This window comes from Gadus morhua, chromosome 2 (genome assembly GCF_902167405.1).
Source record: "Gadus morhua chromosome 2, gadMor3.0, whole genome shotgun sequence".
Taxonomy (NCBI): Eukaryota; Metazoa; Chordata; class Actinopteri; order Gadiformes; family Gadidae; genus Gadus; species Gadus morhua.
The window spans coordinates 25,656,123-25,670,330 of record NC_044049.1 but is presented as its reverse complement, the minus strand read 5'-3'; the positions used below and the strand labels follow the sequence as shown (position 1 = coordinate 25,670,330).

The following is a 14,208-nucleotide window of genomic DNA, read 5'->3' as shown; positions in this document are numbered from 1 at the left end:
CTTCACATCAAAGCCTAAGTTAATGCCCTGTTTGACTAGTCTTGCTGGCATTAACAGCAACACCCTTTACCAGAAATCAGGAAAAGCTCAGTAAGTGGCCATCCGGACTGACGGTGACTGGACTGGACTGGTATTTGTGTGTGTGTGTGCGCGTTTGTCCGAATAAGGGATGCGTGTGTTGGACGGTCAAACAACTTGCCTTGTAGAACCTTCGGAGCAGATGTAGACTCTCTTCCCGTGCGCCCTGAAAACCGACAGAGACAGCAATATTATTTTAAACATGTTCCGTCACACAAACGCCCTGATCCTGATGCCGTATCGACGCATCATGTTTGGGACATGCGTGACAAATGGGGCGTTCACATCGCTGGAAATTATGGGGGAAACATTTTCGTGACGTCAGAAAGTTCTCGTGAACGACCCCTCCTGACGCTGTTATGATTCAACTTCCGTTCAGCAACTGGTGCCAGATTTTGATAACAGAGCTGCCCAGTTGGTGACGTATGGTTTACTACTGACGCGCATGAACATGGTGGAGCATGAATGTTTCACTCAATATATAAGAATCAACCATCATATCACATACTTTACTATTGATTGACGTTGTAAACGTCTGTTTGCATAGACTTTGCTCAATTGTAAACGTTGTGTACTGGTAAACCAGCTCTAGATAAGTGTTGCCTCCTTTACAGTGGCAATACTGTATGTACTCCTCATAAATAAAAGCAAAAGGATAGTGATAGCCATCAAGGAAATAAAGGCATGCAATCATGAAACTGATCCTACTATTGTTTAGTTCTGACTCTTTATCGGATAAAAAAGCCCTGCTGTGTAGAACTTTTAGATTCCCAACGCAGTGATCCTGAACGGTCGCTGTCGGGAACACGCGTCATCACAGGCGAGCCGTTTCGTTATCACCAGGACGATGAATGCCCCTAAAGTGCCCTTGAAGGGCTGAGCTAAACAAAGCTCTATTGAATATAGAAGAATAAAAACAAATATGTTTATTAGACCCAAAATTATTTGTTTGCGTATGGAACTTGATCGATTGATTTACGTATTACATTTTATGCTCCAAGTTAATTTCTTCACTTGATTTAAACAGTTTCAGGGTCCTTTATTTGTATTTAATGTGTGTCGTCTATTATTCCTGTAAAGTCTAGATCACCACAGCATCTTGGGCCAAACCCTATTTTATTTGAGATGTGATATAAAATTGGAACTTCAGAAGAAAACAATTCAAGTGGGCCTTGTTGTTCCCCCCTAAGAGCGGGACCACATGGGGAAACGTGTGACTACGGGAGTGAAAACAAACCTTAGGTCCCCACTTGTACATGATGGAAACAAGTGGCTGAAGGGAACTAAACGCAGTCTGGTGAGAAGAGGACAGCAAAGGGAAGAATAAGGCCAGAGGTTCAAATCCACTTTACCGGAAAGATTGAGGAATAACAGACAAAAAAGTGGGAAAAAGTGGTGGGACATGATAGTGGAACAAAGTGGTTTCTTGGAAACCGAAGGAGAGCGAAAAGAAAGAGAAAGAATCTGGACATGTGATAATGAAAGCGAGATAAGGAAAATTATCTAATCTTTAATTTTCTATTGTGATTGAGTTTGGCGTCGCATGGACAAGTAGACAATTAAAGATCTAAAGGATTGATAAATAAATTGAGTTAGTTCATTTTATATGGTTAAACAAAGTTAATCAATACATAACCATACATTTGTGTATTAGTTTGTCATTTACTCATCAATGAATTTATGATGAATGAATATGCAATAAACACTACACATTCAGGCTCTCACATGGGCCTGAACAGGGTATATGCAGGAATTGTGGAGATTAATTTACTACCTTTTTTATTACCTCCACAATATTTTTTACTACCAACACGACATCAAGCAGCGGGGCGGGGGGTATGCAAAGCACCACTTACTACTAACTATAAAGGTATAAATGTGACACTGCCGCGATCCCTGTAGCCCTAGTGCTGCTAATGCTAGCGCCGCAGAACAACGACATAGAGAGTAGAGGTCTGCACTCCTGCGGGACGCGGGACAAATGAAAGCTCATTGCGGGTGCGGGCAGGAGGATGGAGGTGCATTTGCGGGTGCGGGCGGGCGGGATGATGCACTGCACTCCCGCAAATCAATATGAGGGTAAAGTAAAATATGCAAATTATCATGAAGCCCTCATCCATAAGCAAAACCTAATTTTCCAACAACTCTTCCTTCATGATCGAAGCAGCAGCTGTTTCTTTTACCGTTCATCTTTCATTTTTCATTTAGACGTGCTGGTACCGACCTGCAGAGTTTTTATTTTTTTAATATGTGACTGTTTCGTGTTCCAGTTACTGAGGCCTATTTAATGTTTAGTATGGTTGAAAACATGCAGGCTTACCAATAAATATGTTACCAATACTGGTAGCCTAAGGAATAATGTGCGCTAGGGTTGTGGACATTTTCACACCAAGTAATACGCTTGTGTCAACACCGGTATTACCGGTATAAACAATATTAACTTTGAAACTATAGGTCAACCTCCATCTTCTCCGTCAACTCTCCTCTCACACTCGGTGACAGCGGCTGGCAGCGCGCCAATTCTCGGCGTCTTATAACGTTATATATATAATAGTATAATATAATTTTATATATCATAATATCACGGCCAAAAGCTCTGTGCGCCTCCGGATGGCCGTAGCGCGGGGAGCTCACGTAGGGATTGGGCTTCGCGGGGTTTGTTTACAGGCGTTGCTATGGTTACCGGTCTTGTAAGGAAGCACGGAAATTCTCGGCGCGACAATTCTCCCGCACAGAGCAGAACTGTGGCCTATTCTACACATTTTCTTAATTATAATTATTATTCATTTTTGCTGAATTTGTTTTTTATTACTGAAAAAAAATAAATAAATTGGGTAACACATCGGTAACACCCGAATACCGTATACCGCGGCAACCCTAATGTGCGTGCTCGTTTTTTCCAAGCCAATGGAAAGGCCTTTCCTGAGACAGAAAGTGAACATCCATCCTTGCGGGCATTTGCGAGCGGGAGCGGGATATAATATCATAGATGCGGGCGGGAGCGGGACTAAAAATTACAGTTCTTTGCGGGAGCGGTACTGTACAAGGCGGGAGCGGGACTGAATATTGTGTCTCGCGCAGACCTCTAATAGAGAGCTGCTCCCCCTTTGCACAAAGCCGCTGCTGGTGAATGCTCGAAGCGTTGTGTGATTTAATCGCTTCAATGCCGTTCCATCCACCACGTCAACATCAACCCACGTTTGTGAAAACTTGCATTTACCCATTCTCTCATAGAGCTAGAAACTATTGCCGGCTTCGCTATAGCAACCAGCGACGCCAACTCTAACAGGTACTCAGTTCAGGTCCTGTTAGCACCGTATACTGTATTTTTTAGGCTAGATGAAGTTAAAACATGCTAACACAAATATTAAGCAAAAAATGGAAACTCATTATATATTGAGGTGGTGGTGATTTTATTTTTTACTACCTTTTACTACCACGCGGACACCATGCTGAATGACCTCACATTCACTCAGTGATCTTAAAGGGTTATCTCCTGGTTCCCCTGAATCACAGTTCAGCAGGTCCAAATTTGGGCACCGTTTCCTTTTAGTGTATTGTTCCCATTCCTGTTTCCTTATTTCCTAGGAATGTACTGTTTCCCTCCATACAATACTTGGATGGAGACAAAGGGCCCCGTGTTGTTTGTGTCTCTATCTGACAATACAAAGGGCATTTTTGATAGTTGTGTACCCAATGACGAAGACAAAGGGAATTGTATTTCTCTTTGTCGAGCGTAGTCTTTAGGGGTGTGCCAAAAAATCTATTCATATAAGAATCGCGATTCTCATTTACTACGATTCAGAATCAGGATCTTGTTCAACTGTACCATTTTTATTATACAGAAGCACTTTATTTTTGTTCCAACTTATTTTATAGCTAGCTTATCAGAGCAGTAGTTGTGGTCCACACAGTGGAAAAGGCACTTTCCTTAGAATTTAAAAGGCAGCATGATAACTGCACTATTTTTTTTTATAGCCCCAATTTTTTTTACAAATTGTAGCCCCAAAAATCGGAATCGAATCGTGTGATAGTAAAAGATTCCCACCCCTAGTATTCTTACTCTGATTGCCAACCTCGATTTTAATGTGCATATGACAAATTCATTGAATATTGAAATTCAATGAATTTGAATTCATTGCAATTCAATAAATTTGAATTAATTGAAATTCAATAAATTTGAATTCATTGGAACTGAGCATAGACATGGCAGGACTTTCTTTTCTCTTTTCCCTTTCCTGACACACAGTACCTTAAACATTAAAAGGAATTGTTTTAGGAGGCTGTGGATCACGGCATACTCAAATGCCCTGGACAAGCTCACACAGCGCTCATGGAGTGTGTATATGCTTTTGTGTAAGACTTTGGGAGGTGTTTGTGTATGTGTGATTTGAAGTGCAAGAGAGCAGGCTTGTGTGACAGTGTGAATGCGTGTGTGCGTGTCTGAGCGGTACCTCCATGCAGGCCAGGTGCACGTCCTTGATGATACAGCGGTTTCCTGGAAGCACCGACTGCTTCAGTAGAACACAGCTGAGTTCAAGTGTAGCGAGACGCACCTTGCCATCTGTGCACACAAACAAGCACACACACACACACAATAACAATTATTTCCCTCAGTTCCACAAAACATGACTAACAGTTTTGTATTGGAGAGATATAATTAAAGTGCCGTTTGTAAGAAAGGCCAGAGCAATCCCTCAGCTATTAGTGGGTGAGTGGCGCAGTGAGAATATCTGTTACTGGGTCCTTTTCTCTCCATCAGCCCATTCACATTAAGGACCGCTCCCGGTTCAAATCGAATGAAGGGCCTCGCTCCCCTGATTGGTTCGAGGAATCATAGGAGGTTCCTCGAACCAATTGTCATAGCAGGGAGGAGGGGGGTGGGGGGGGTCTTTCTTGTGGGGCTTGTGTACTGGGCTGCTCTTCTGTTTCTCTCTCTGCATCCCTCAATTGCCAACCACTACAGCCGCCTTGATTATAGTGTTTACACTGTGGTTCTGGGACCCATGTGTTATATTTAGGTCTGCCAGTGGTTTTCCATATATATATATATATATATATATATATATTGGTGTTCGACATATATCTATGGGTATAATTGACCGCTGTCAAGGAAAACAAAGGACTTTTTGCCTCTAAAGACGTATTTGGTAACACTCCCAGTAAGTAGCACTCCAAGTAGTCTGGTAACTTTTCAACCCCAGCGTCTTCGGTGGCTAAGCGACGTCAACGTCTTTGGCGGACTATTTCTCTGCTGATCAACACTACGAATGCTGGTAACAAATAAATTGTAAAAAGACACACCATGCGAAGTTATGTTTTCGTTTTGGCAAGTGACAGTGTAATAAGCGGGATAATGTATTGAACGTCGCCGGTCATTATGAAAAATAAACCCCTTCAGGGCGAAGCAAGACACCTTTGCTGCGCGTCGGTGTCCTGTTCGCCCTGTCGGGGTTTATTTTCCCGATAATGACCGGCGTTCTATACATTTTCCCTTACTTATTACACGGCTCTTCTCAATGCAGTAGACTGCTCCATTGACTTGCATGGGCCTTCCTTACGTTCAGCTGTCAATTATTTTTGTTTATTACACGGCTCTTAATTCAATGGAATGCTCACCCAGCATATTTGACCACTGTTAAGGAAAGTGTTTCTTTTTGCCTCTGATTCACGTCATCTGTATCACTCTGCAGTCCGGTAACTTATCAACCCCAGCGTATTCGGTTGCTAAGCGACGTCAACGACTTTGGCGAACTACTTCTCTGCTGATCAACGCTACGATTGATAAATACATTGGAAAAAGACACACTGTGTGAAGTTATTTTTTCGATTTGGCAAGTAGCCATTACTAATAATACCAATGAGGCTGGGATGATGAGGCATCAGACAATCCAGTCATTTTAGCCTGAATAGGTAAAAAGCACCAGAGCAGGTTGCTAGTACCATGGACAGTATCAGAACGATAACCTGTTGAACTAAATGGATGTGGTAGGCTATACCACGGGATGCATCTGCAGACCACTGCCACATAAATAAAGGTCAGAGGTTTATTGCCTAAGATTTGCTGGTGCTGTGGTGAGGTCCTTTGTGTTTCTGCACTCAAGTGGTCGGCTGTTTTAACTTGCAATTGATAGTCGTGGAGTTAGTCTCTTGTTGACACAAAGTAACTTTTGGTCATTCTTCCTTTGCTTGAATTCTGGAATAATTGTGGGGGGGAGTGCATGAGTTTTGGTCAGAATGCCTGATGTTGGCTAGTTTTTATGGAATGTGTTTTATGAATTGAGAACAGCCAGCTGATGTGATACAGCGTTCAGCTGTGCAACAAATATTTTTTTCTTTTTCAATCTTGACGACTTTTGTAGTGCTGTGTGTAGCCACACGTTTGGCCCTTCTGAACTTAAACACGCAGTTCATTTCCTTTCCTAGCTCCTCTTGTTAATGTTATTAGCTTAGCCATATCATGTCACGTTGTCAACATGGGATACATGTGGCAGAACATAGTGGGTCATATGTCCGATGCTTTTTGGAAACGTTTTCTTCATAAAACGTGCCAGACAGATTTTGTATACATTTTATACCTTAATAATTAGCTACATGGTTATGCCGTCTTTCAGAACCTTTCATTACCGGCACTAAAGAGAGAAAAAAAGAGTGCATCCTCATTTTACCCAGCACTTCTGAATGCGTCTCTGTCCCCAGCACATTTCAAACCAAACTGACGCCCATGATTGAACATAAGGAGAAGCGACAAAGCAACATCAGCACCAGCCAAATCCAGGAAGCAGCAAGAGATCGAAAGATTGGTCAGAGAGAGAAGGCAGCTGAGAAAGCTCTGGAAGAACGCCTCTGATGCAGAGAGAGATGGTCTCATGCTACCCCAGGGGGACTTCAAATGCCGGTTGGCAACCTTGCGAAGAGCAGAGAACTTCAGGAAACTTCATAAGAGGAAGGAACGCACAAGAACACGGTTCTATAAAAAAGTTTGTCAAAGATCTCCTCATTAAGGAAAAAAGCGGAACCCTGAAAACACCAAAGCAAGAACTGGAAGAACATCTGGAAAAGGTCCACTCTGACACGAAAAGGCACGAACACAGCTAGTTATCTCACATGACATCCCACCTATTCAACCTGCTGAATTCCACCTGCAGACTGGCCCACCAAAATGGAAGGAAGCAGAGAATGCAGTACGGAGTGCAAGATCAGCATCAGCCCCTGGGCCCAATGGAGTACCGTATAAGCTTTATAACAACGCTCAAGATGTTCTACGCTATCTTTGGAGGCTCATAAGGATTGTGTTGCAGAAGGGAATAATACCTATGGTGTGGCGAAGGGCTGGAGGTGTGCTAATTCCCAAGGAGAAGGATACAGCAGACATCAGTCAGTTCCGACCAATATGCCTTCTCATCGTTGCGGGGAAAATCTTTTGTCAGCGTGATCGCGCAGAGGCTGTCCATCTACCTGGTGAAGAATAAATACATCGATACATCCGTGCAGAAGGCCGGTAATTCTGGGTTCTCTGGTTGCTTGGAGCATACCAGTATGATCGGGCACCAGATCCAAGCTCATAGAAGGACAAAAGAGACCTCCATGTCACCTTCCTTGACCTGGCCAATGCCTTTGGATCAGTTCCCCATAAGCTCCTCTGGGAATCCTTCAACTTCTTCCATGTTCCATCATCCATCACTACTCTAGTGAAAGCCTACTTCAAAGACCTGCAGCTGTGCTTCATAACAGCCGACTTTACAACCTCATGGAAACGCCTAAAAGTAGGCATCACGGCAGGCTGTACAATCTCCCCCATGGCCTTCACAATGGCCAGGGAGGTCATCATCAGTGCCTCAAGGTGGGTGCTGGGGGCCGAGTGAGCTAAGAACGGGATCCGCCTTCCACCTATCCGAGCATATATGGATGACATGACCACTTGACCACTAATGCAGCATGCACCAGGTGGCTCCTTGGAAAACTGCCGGAGAACATCAAGTGGGCCCAGATGAAAATCAAGCCGAGCAAGTCACGAAGCATCTCAATAGTCAAGAGAAAGCTCAAAAACGGGAAGTTTTGCATTGGTGACGACCCAATACCTACGGTGTCTGAGCAACCCATCAAAAGCCTGGGAAGATGGTACGACGCAGCAAGCCTCAGGGACAAAGACCAAGTGCAGCAAATAAGTCAGGACATCACCAACAGTCTGGAAAACATCAACAACACACTGCTTCCAGGGAAACTTAAGCTCTTGTGCCTGCAATTTGGGCTTCTCCCTCGGGTAATGTGGCCACTCACTATCTACGAGGTCCCAATAACAACTGTGGATGAGATGGAGTGAACTATGACTTCATACATGAAGAAATAGCTTGGGGTCCCGCGCTGTCTAACTAACATCGGCCTCTACGGCCAATGGGTCCTTGAACTGCCTATCACAAGCCTCACTGAAGAGTACAAGTGCTCTAAAGTGAGACTCCATACGAATTTGAAGGACTCCAGAGACCAGACCATCAGTAAAGCTGTACCAAACCTGTTAACTGGACGGAAATGGACATCATCCGATGCGGCGCATCATACTACATCAGCCCTGGGGACAATGGATGAGGTGAGAAGGCCTGGAGAGGAGAAAGATCAGCTGGAAGGAGCTCTGGGAAATGGAGGCAAGCAACATCAGCTCCGTCATCAGAGCTACGTATGATGTGCTCCCATCTCCTAAAAACCTCCACCAGTGGTATGGCGAGGACCCAACCTGTGCCCTCTGCCAAACCTCCAACACATCGTGACCGGTGGTATGACTCACACAAGGCCGCTACACCTGGAGGGACAACCAGGTCCTCCAGAATCTGGCAGCAGCTTTGGAGAGCAAAAGGAATACCACAATCTCCCTGCCCCTAAGAGCAACAAATCCCATCACAGCACCAACATTCATCCGAGAGGGACAGAAAAAGCCCAACCACCCCCCTCCCAAACTAGAAGCTGGCCCGGGGTTGGAAGATGCTAGTCGATATCGGCCAGCAACTGATCTTTCCACCTGAGATTGCAGCCGCCACCCTTAGACCAGACATGGTACTCTGGTCCCCTTCACTGAAGTCTGTCAACATCATAAAGCTCACGGCCCCATGGGAGAATTCAACTGAAAAGGCCTATGAGCGCAAGAAACGGCGCCTCACAGAACTGGCAGCACACGCGCAGCTACGAGGATGGGATCCGAAAATCTATCCGGTTGAAGTAGGATGTAGAGGTTTTGGGGCTTCTGCCACCATCAGTTTGCTGAAAGACCTTGGTATCCATGGACAAGCTCTGCGACAGACAATAAGATCAGTCTCTGAAGCGGCCGAAAGAGTTGCCCACTAATTCCTGGCAACAGGAGCCTAAACAACAGGACGATAAGGTGTCCCGATCATTTGCCCCTGAAAAAGGGAAAAAAAGGAAAGAAGATCAAAACCAATCTGCTGCAACAACACATTTAATCTCTTGCTCTGCGCGGGCCTACCCTGTCCAAGTCTTGTTATAGATTCTTATGGAGAATCGGCAACGGCTGCCCTGTAGCGGTCAAAAATTAATTCATGTTATGTACTAGTTGTAGAGGGTTTCTAACGATATCGTTGCAATTTAATGGTTTTCGATGATCACACACACACACACACACACACACACACACACACACACACAGTCTTCAAAATATTGAAAAAAATATTACCTGTTCCATACAATTTTAATGACTAACAATGTTACTTTCCTGTGTCATGGCCTGTAGGCCTACTCGCAGACCGCCAGAGGGGGAGCGGGACTGAGTCTAGCCCTCATCAGAGTTCATTCTGTGGTTGTTCTATGGAAAAGTAAACGGTTCTTGTTAAGAGGATCCTGTGGCCTGTGTTGGAGCTGATGGCATTTGGATTTTTTCTTTATTGGTATGGTTTCAGTACTTGGGTTTCTCTTCTTGAAATGATCAATGGTCACCCACAGTCAGAGTTAAAAAATATTTCCATGTAATTCCCAAAGAACTAACCATTTCCCATGGCGAAATCTTAACACAGAAGTAACAGAAACCAGGTATTTTAGTATTTTATTAACCTTTATTTAACCAGGCAAGTAATGAAGAACCAATACTTATTCCCCATGGTGGGCTGGCAAAAGGCAAAGCCCCTACCTCCAAAAGGAGGTAGGGGGCTAAAAAATGAATGCTAAAAGTTAGGAAAGAGCCTCACATCAAAACATTTCCACTGGTTTCATCGCTTGGTGAAATATGCTGGAATTAAGAGAAGATTCTGTTCTCCACCGGGATGATCTGATCACGAAACAAATCCGTCATTCGACAAAAGAGACTAAACAGTAGCCTACAAAGTCCAATAATTAGGCTATCTTCCTGTTTTTTAGAGGCATCAGATTATCTGTTGATCTGAAGAAAGAAAAAACGACCCTAATGCAATTTTGTTTTTATATAATGGGTGGGTGAATGTTCTTCAGGTGGTTCCTGGTTCCTGAGCTTGTCATTCAGAGCAATCACAGTGCGTTCGTTCTCATTCGCTCTTAAACACGCCTCAAATAGGACCGGCCCGTCAATTTAGGACAACAGAAAGAGAACACTCCTGTTTTTAGCTTAAATGCAACAGATTCATGGATTCACTGAATATAAGTATTATGTTCAAAGTATTGTGGATTTCTGTCAGATGAGAGAGCTAGGTATGCTCATCAAAACGTAAACCACAGTCAATATAACAAGTCTGTCAACATCTTGAGGCTTCAGTGAGGAATGGAAACATGTTACAAGGTTCCCGCCTGAACAGAATACACTTCCTGAAGGGGAATTTGGAGCAGGAATGCAGAGTTGTTTCCTTATGCAGCGTTTTCCAATAAAGGTGCATTCGTATAAAAAAGAACCGCCATAAAGGAGGAAAAGACTCAAGTAGTAAAAGTGATACAAAGCAGAGGAAGTCAGACCAGGTGTAGTCAGAAAAGCTCATTAGGACAGTCGATGAGCGAAATTCTGATGATTCAGACAAATTTCTTTACTCAATTGACCCTGAAGGCAAAGAAACGATTCAGATTAATGCGCAAAGTGTGAAAATGGTCATTGATACAGGAAGTGGCAAAAACTTCATTGGAGATGGACTTTCCACTAGACTATTCAATAGCAAGACAAAGCTGAGACCAACAAACAAGAAGTTCTATGCATATGGACAAAAAAAAAACCTGTACCCTGCTTAGGATTTTTTGAAGCAGAACTTTACTGGAAAAAAAGTAAAGTAAAAGATGATGTCTATGTGATCAGAGGAGATGTAGAAGCACTGTTAGGAAGAGTGTCTAGCTTCTCACTAAATATACTGGAAAAAAAAGCGACTGTGGAAACAATCAAGCACTCAGCAGATTGATTTCAGAAACTGTTTGCGGAGTATGGAGATCTTTTCAAAGGACTTGGAAAGGTGAATGGCTGCACGCACAAAGTGACAGTTGATCCATCGGTACCACCAGTAGCACAGAAACTGAGACAAATTCCATGCCACATTAAAAGAAGTATGCATTTTTATTAATTTGACTACTATAAGCTGTTGCAGTTTCCCACTAAAAATAGCCAGTGTTGATATGGATCAAGCGGAAGGACCCTTGCTGGGCTCATAGAACAGCAACATGACATGCTCCCCTATCCCCACCCCCACCAGCCACTTGAGAACCCAGGTTAGAACCCTCCAGGAGGAGGGTGAACGAGGCAGCGATCAGCTCCAGGCCTGACTCAGGGAAGAGGACCCCCCTGCCTCGCATAGTCCCGTGGGCTGCGCCAACAACCACGCAATCATCATGATTGGGCTTGAGACACAAGCTCAGGCTTGATCACCCTGTAGCTGGCCACCTTTGATGAGGGTGTCTAGTCGAAAAACACACACTGATTCAAAGGTACACTACTGAGGATGCGTCCCGAAATGTCGACTTTCCCATGTCGGTTTCCACGTCACTCTCAACATCAACTCATGTGTGAGCATCAATACTACTATTGGCATAGCGGACAGTTAACATCTCGTCCCGTTTATGATTCATGGCTGTACTGTGAAGTCTGCATTTGTTTGGGATGTGTGTATTTGGGTTAATGAGAGAGTGTGTGTGTTACCGGGCTGGGAGGCCTGGCTGGTGACCCTGATGAGCCGCTCCACCAGCCCCTGGCTGTAAGAGCACCTCTCCTGCTGGGGCACGGGCAGCTGCAGGCGCTCCAGGAGGGCACTGTTTATACCTGCACGCACGCACGCACGCACGCACGCACACACACACACACACACACACACACACACACACACACACACACACACACACACACACACACACACACACACACACACACACACACACACACACACACACACACACACACACACAGAAGAAGGAACATGAGAACACAGGACAGAGAAAGTGTGAGTCCAAAGGTTGGACTTTTGAAACAATGAATCAACAGTGGATGAAATGTGACCGCGATAAGCCTTTCAAGTGTAGCTCGGATCAGTTGATGCTGTAGATTCAAAGGACATCAGTCAGTGTATATCAATATGCATAACCCTAGCCCTGACCTAGTCTGATGGAATTCTTTGAAAGCTGATCTTTCCAATAGAGAAAACATCTTGATCTTAAATATCTCGCCTTCGGCAACGTGGGTGTCCTGTTAAAAGAGAGCTCAGAACGTTGGTCATAATCAAATTGCAGCATTACCTTATAGAAAATAACAAGCCCGGGCGTGTGAACTCTGTTTTTTAAGTACACTTAGTGTCCTTGAAAAGCACCAGAAAATCCCCTCCCAAAAAGCTCTTAACCAAAACCCAGATGGGGAAACAGGCCTCTTTGTTTATGAACCCTCCTCTCCCTTCCACAGAAATTCAAGCAAAACCAAGCAAGCGCACACACACACACACACACACACACACACACACACACACACACACACACACACACACACACACACACACACACACACACACACACACACACACACACACACGGGGGGAATATTGCTAGTATAAATCAAACAAACACAACATCTCTTAGACACACATACACAGACACACACACTAAATCAAGTCCAGGAAGGGAAAACTGGCCCTTTGTCCTACAACCCCTGACTCTAATATCTCTTCCCCAGAAGAGATATCCACATAGGTTGGGACTCACCTTGGCTGTGGGACACAGCGTAGAGCAGGCAGAGCACAAACAGAGCGTGGTAGTCATCATGGCTGCAGTCCAGTGCACTGAACACCATGTCCAGGAAGGGCCTGCCAGGGAGAACAGGAAGCCAGGGACTGAGGAACGAGGGTTTAACGGACAGCCTGAGCTAGTGTACTCCAACGTCAGAAGCGACAGATATTATTTTTCAGTAATAATATTTGGGTTTATCATCATCATCAATCATTAATTATGATCATAATAAATGGTAACAGTGGTAATAACAATACTAAGATGAATAACAACAATAATACAAATTTAAATCTAAAATTAATAAGTGAATTCATTATCTATCATAACTTTTCTGAACCAAACGAAAATATGATTGCGTTTGATTCACAATCCTACGTGCATGTAAATGTAGACCTGCTCTTGTGCATGTGAATGTAATGAACACAAAGATCCATGGAGGCAGACCAGCTCTTGTGCATGTGAATGTAATGAACACAAAGATCCATGGAGGCAGACCAGCTCTTGTGCATGTGAATGTAATGAACACAAAGATCCATGGAGGCAGACCTGCTCTTGTGTATCTGCATGCGTGTGGCCGCTGCCGTCTTCTCCTCGTCTGTGGTGTTCTGCTCCGTCATGTCGGAGACCTTGCACTTCTCCATCACGACCATCTCTATCTCTGTGGAGAGGGCACGCGCACACACACACACACACACACACACACACACACACACAGACACAGACACACAGGAACACACAAACACGCACGATCAAGTGGGAGGGCTGGAGTTCTTTGGAAGAGGGGGAGACGGGGCTGAGCCCGTTACAATAACTAAAGCATGACGCGAGGATTCCAGGTAACTGCTGCTATATTATCGGCCTGCAAAAGGAACACGATGAGTATATTTCATTATTAAGCAGGGGTTTCGGTCATACTGCTTCAGTTACTCTTACTTGAGAATGCAAATAGAGTGGACTCATGGTTTATAAAACAGA

At 44.2% G+C, this 14,208-nt stretch overlaps 1 protein-coding gene across 10 annotated transcripts in view; it reads right to left on the bottom strand.

The window, feature by feature from the left end:
* clec16a (C-type lectin domain containing 16A) overlaps positions 1–14,208 on the bottom strand; it is a 55,600-nt gene that overhangs the window by 16,988 nt on the left and 24,404 nt on the right. For 6 of the 10 annotated variants that reach the window (XM_030377816.1, XM_030377799.1, XM_030377794.1 and 3 more), the window contains 5 exons: positions 13,780–13,891; positions 13,210–13,337; positions 12,164–12,283; positions 4,533–4,642; positions 200–244 (listed from right to left, as the gene is read on the bottom strand). In XM_030377816.1, the coding sequence (XP_030233676.1) occupies positions 200–244; positions 4,533–4,642; positions 12,164–12,283; positions 13,210–13,337; positions 13,780–13,891 (515 nt within the window). The remainder of the gene's footprint in view (positions 1–199; positions 245–4,532; positions 4,643–12,163; positions 12,284–13,209; positions 13,338–13,779; positions 13,892–14,208) is intronic. The other 4 variants (XM_030377834.1, XM_030377855.1, XM_030377863.1 and 1 more) reach the window with 1 other exon arrangement.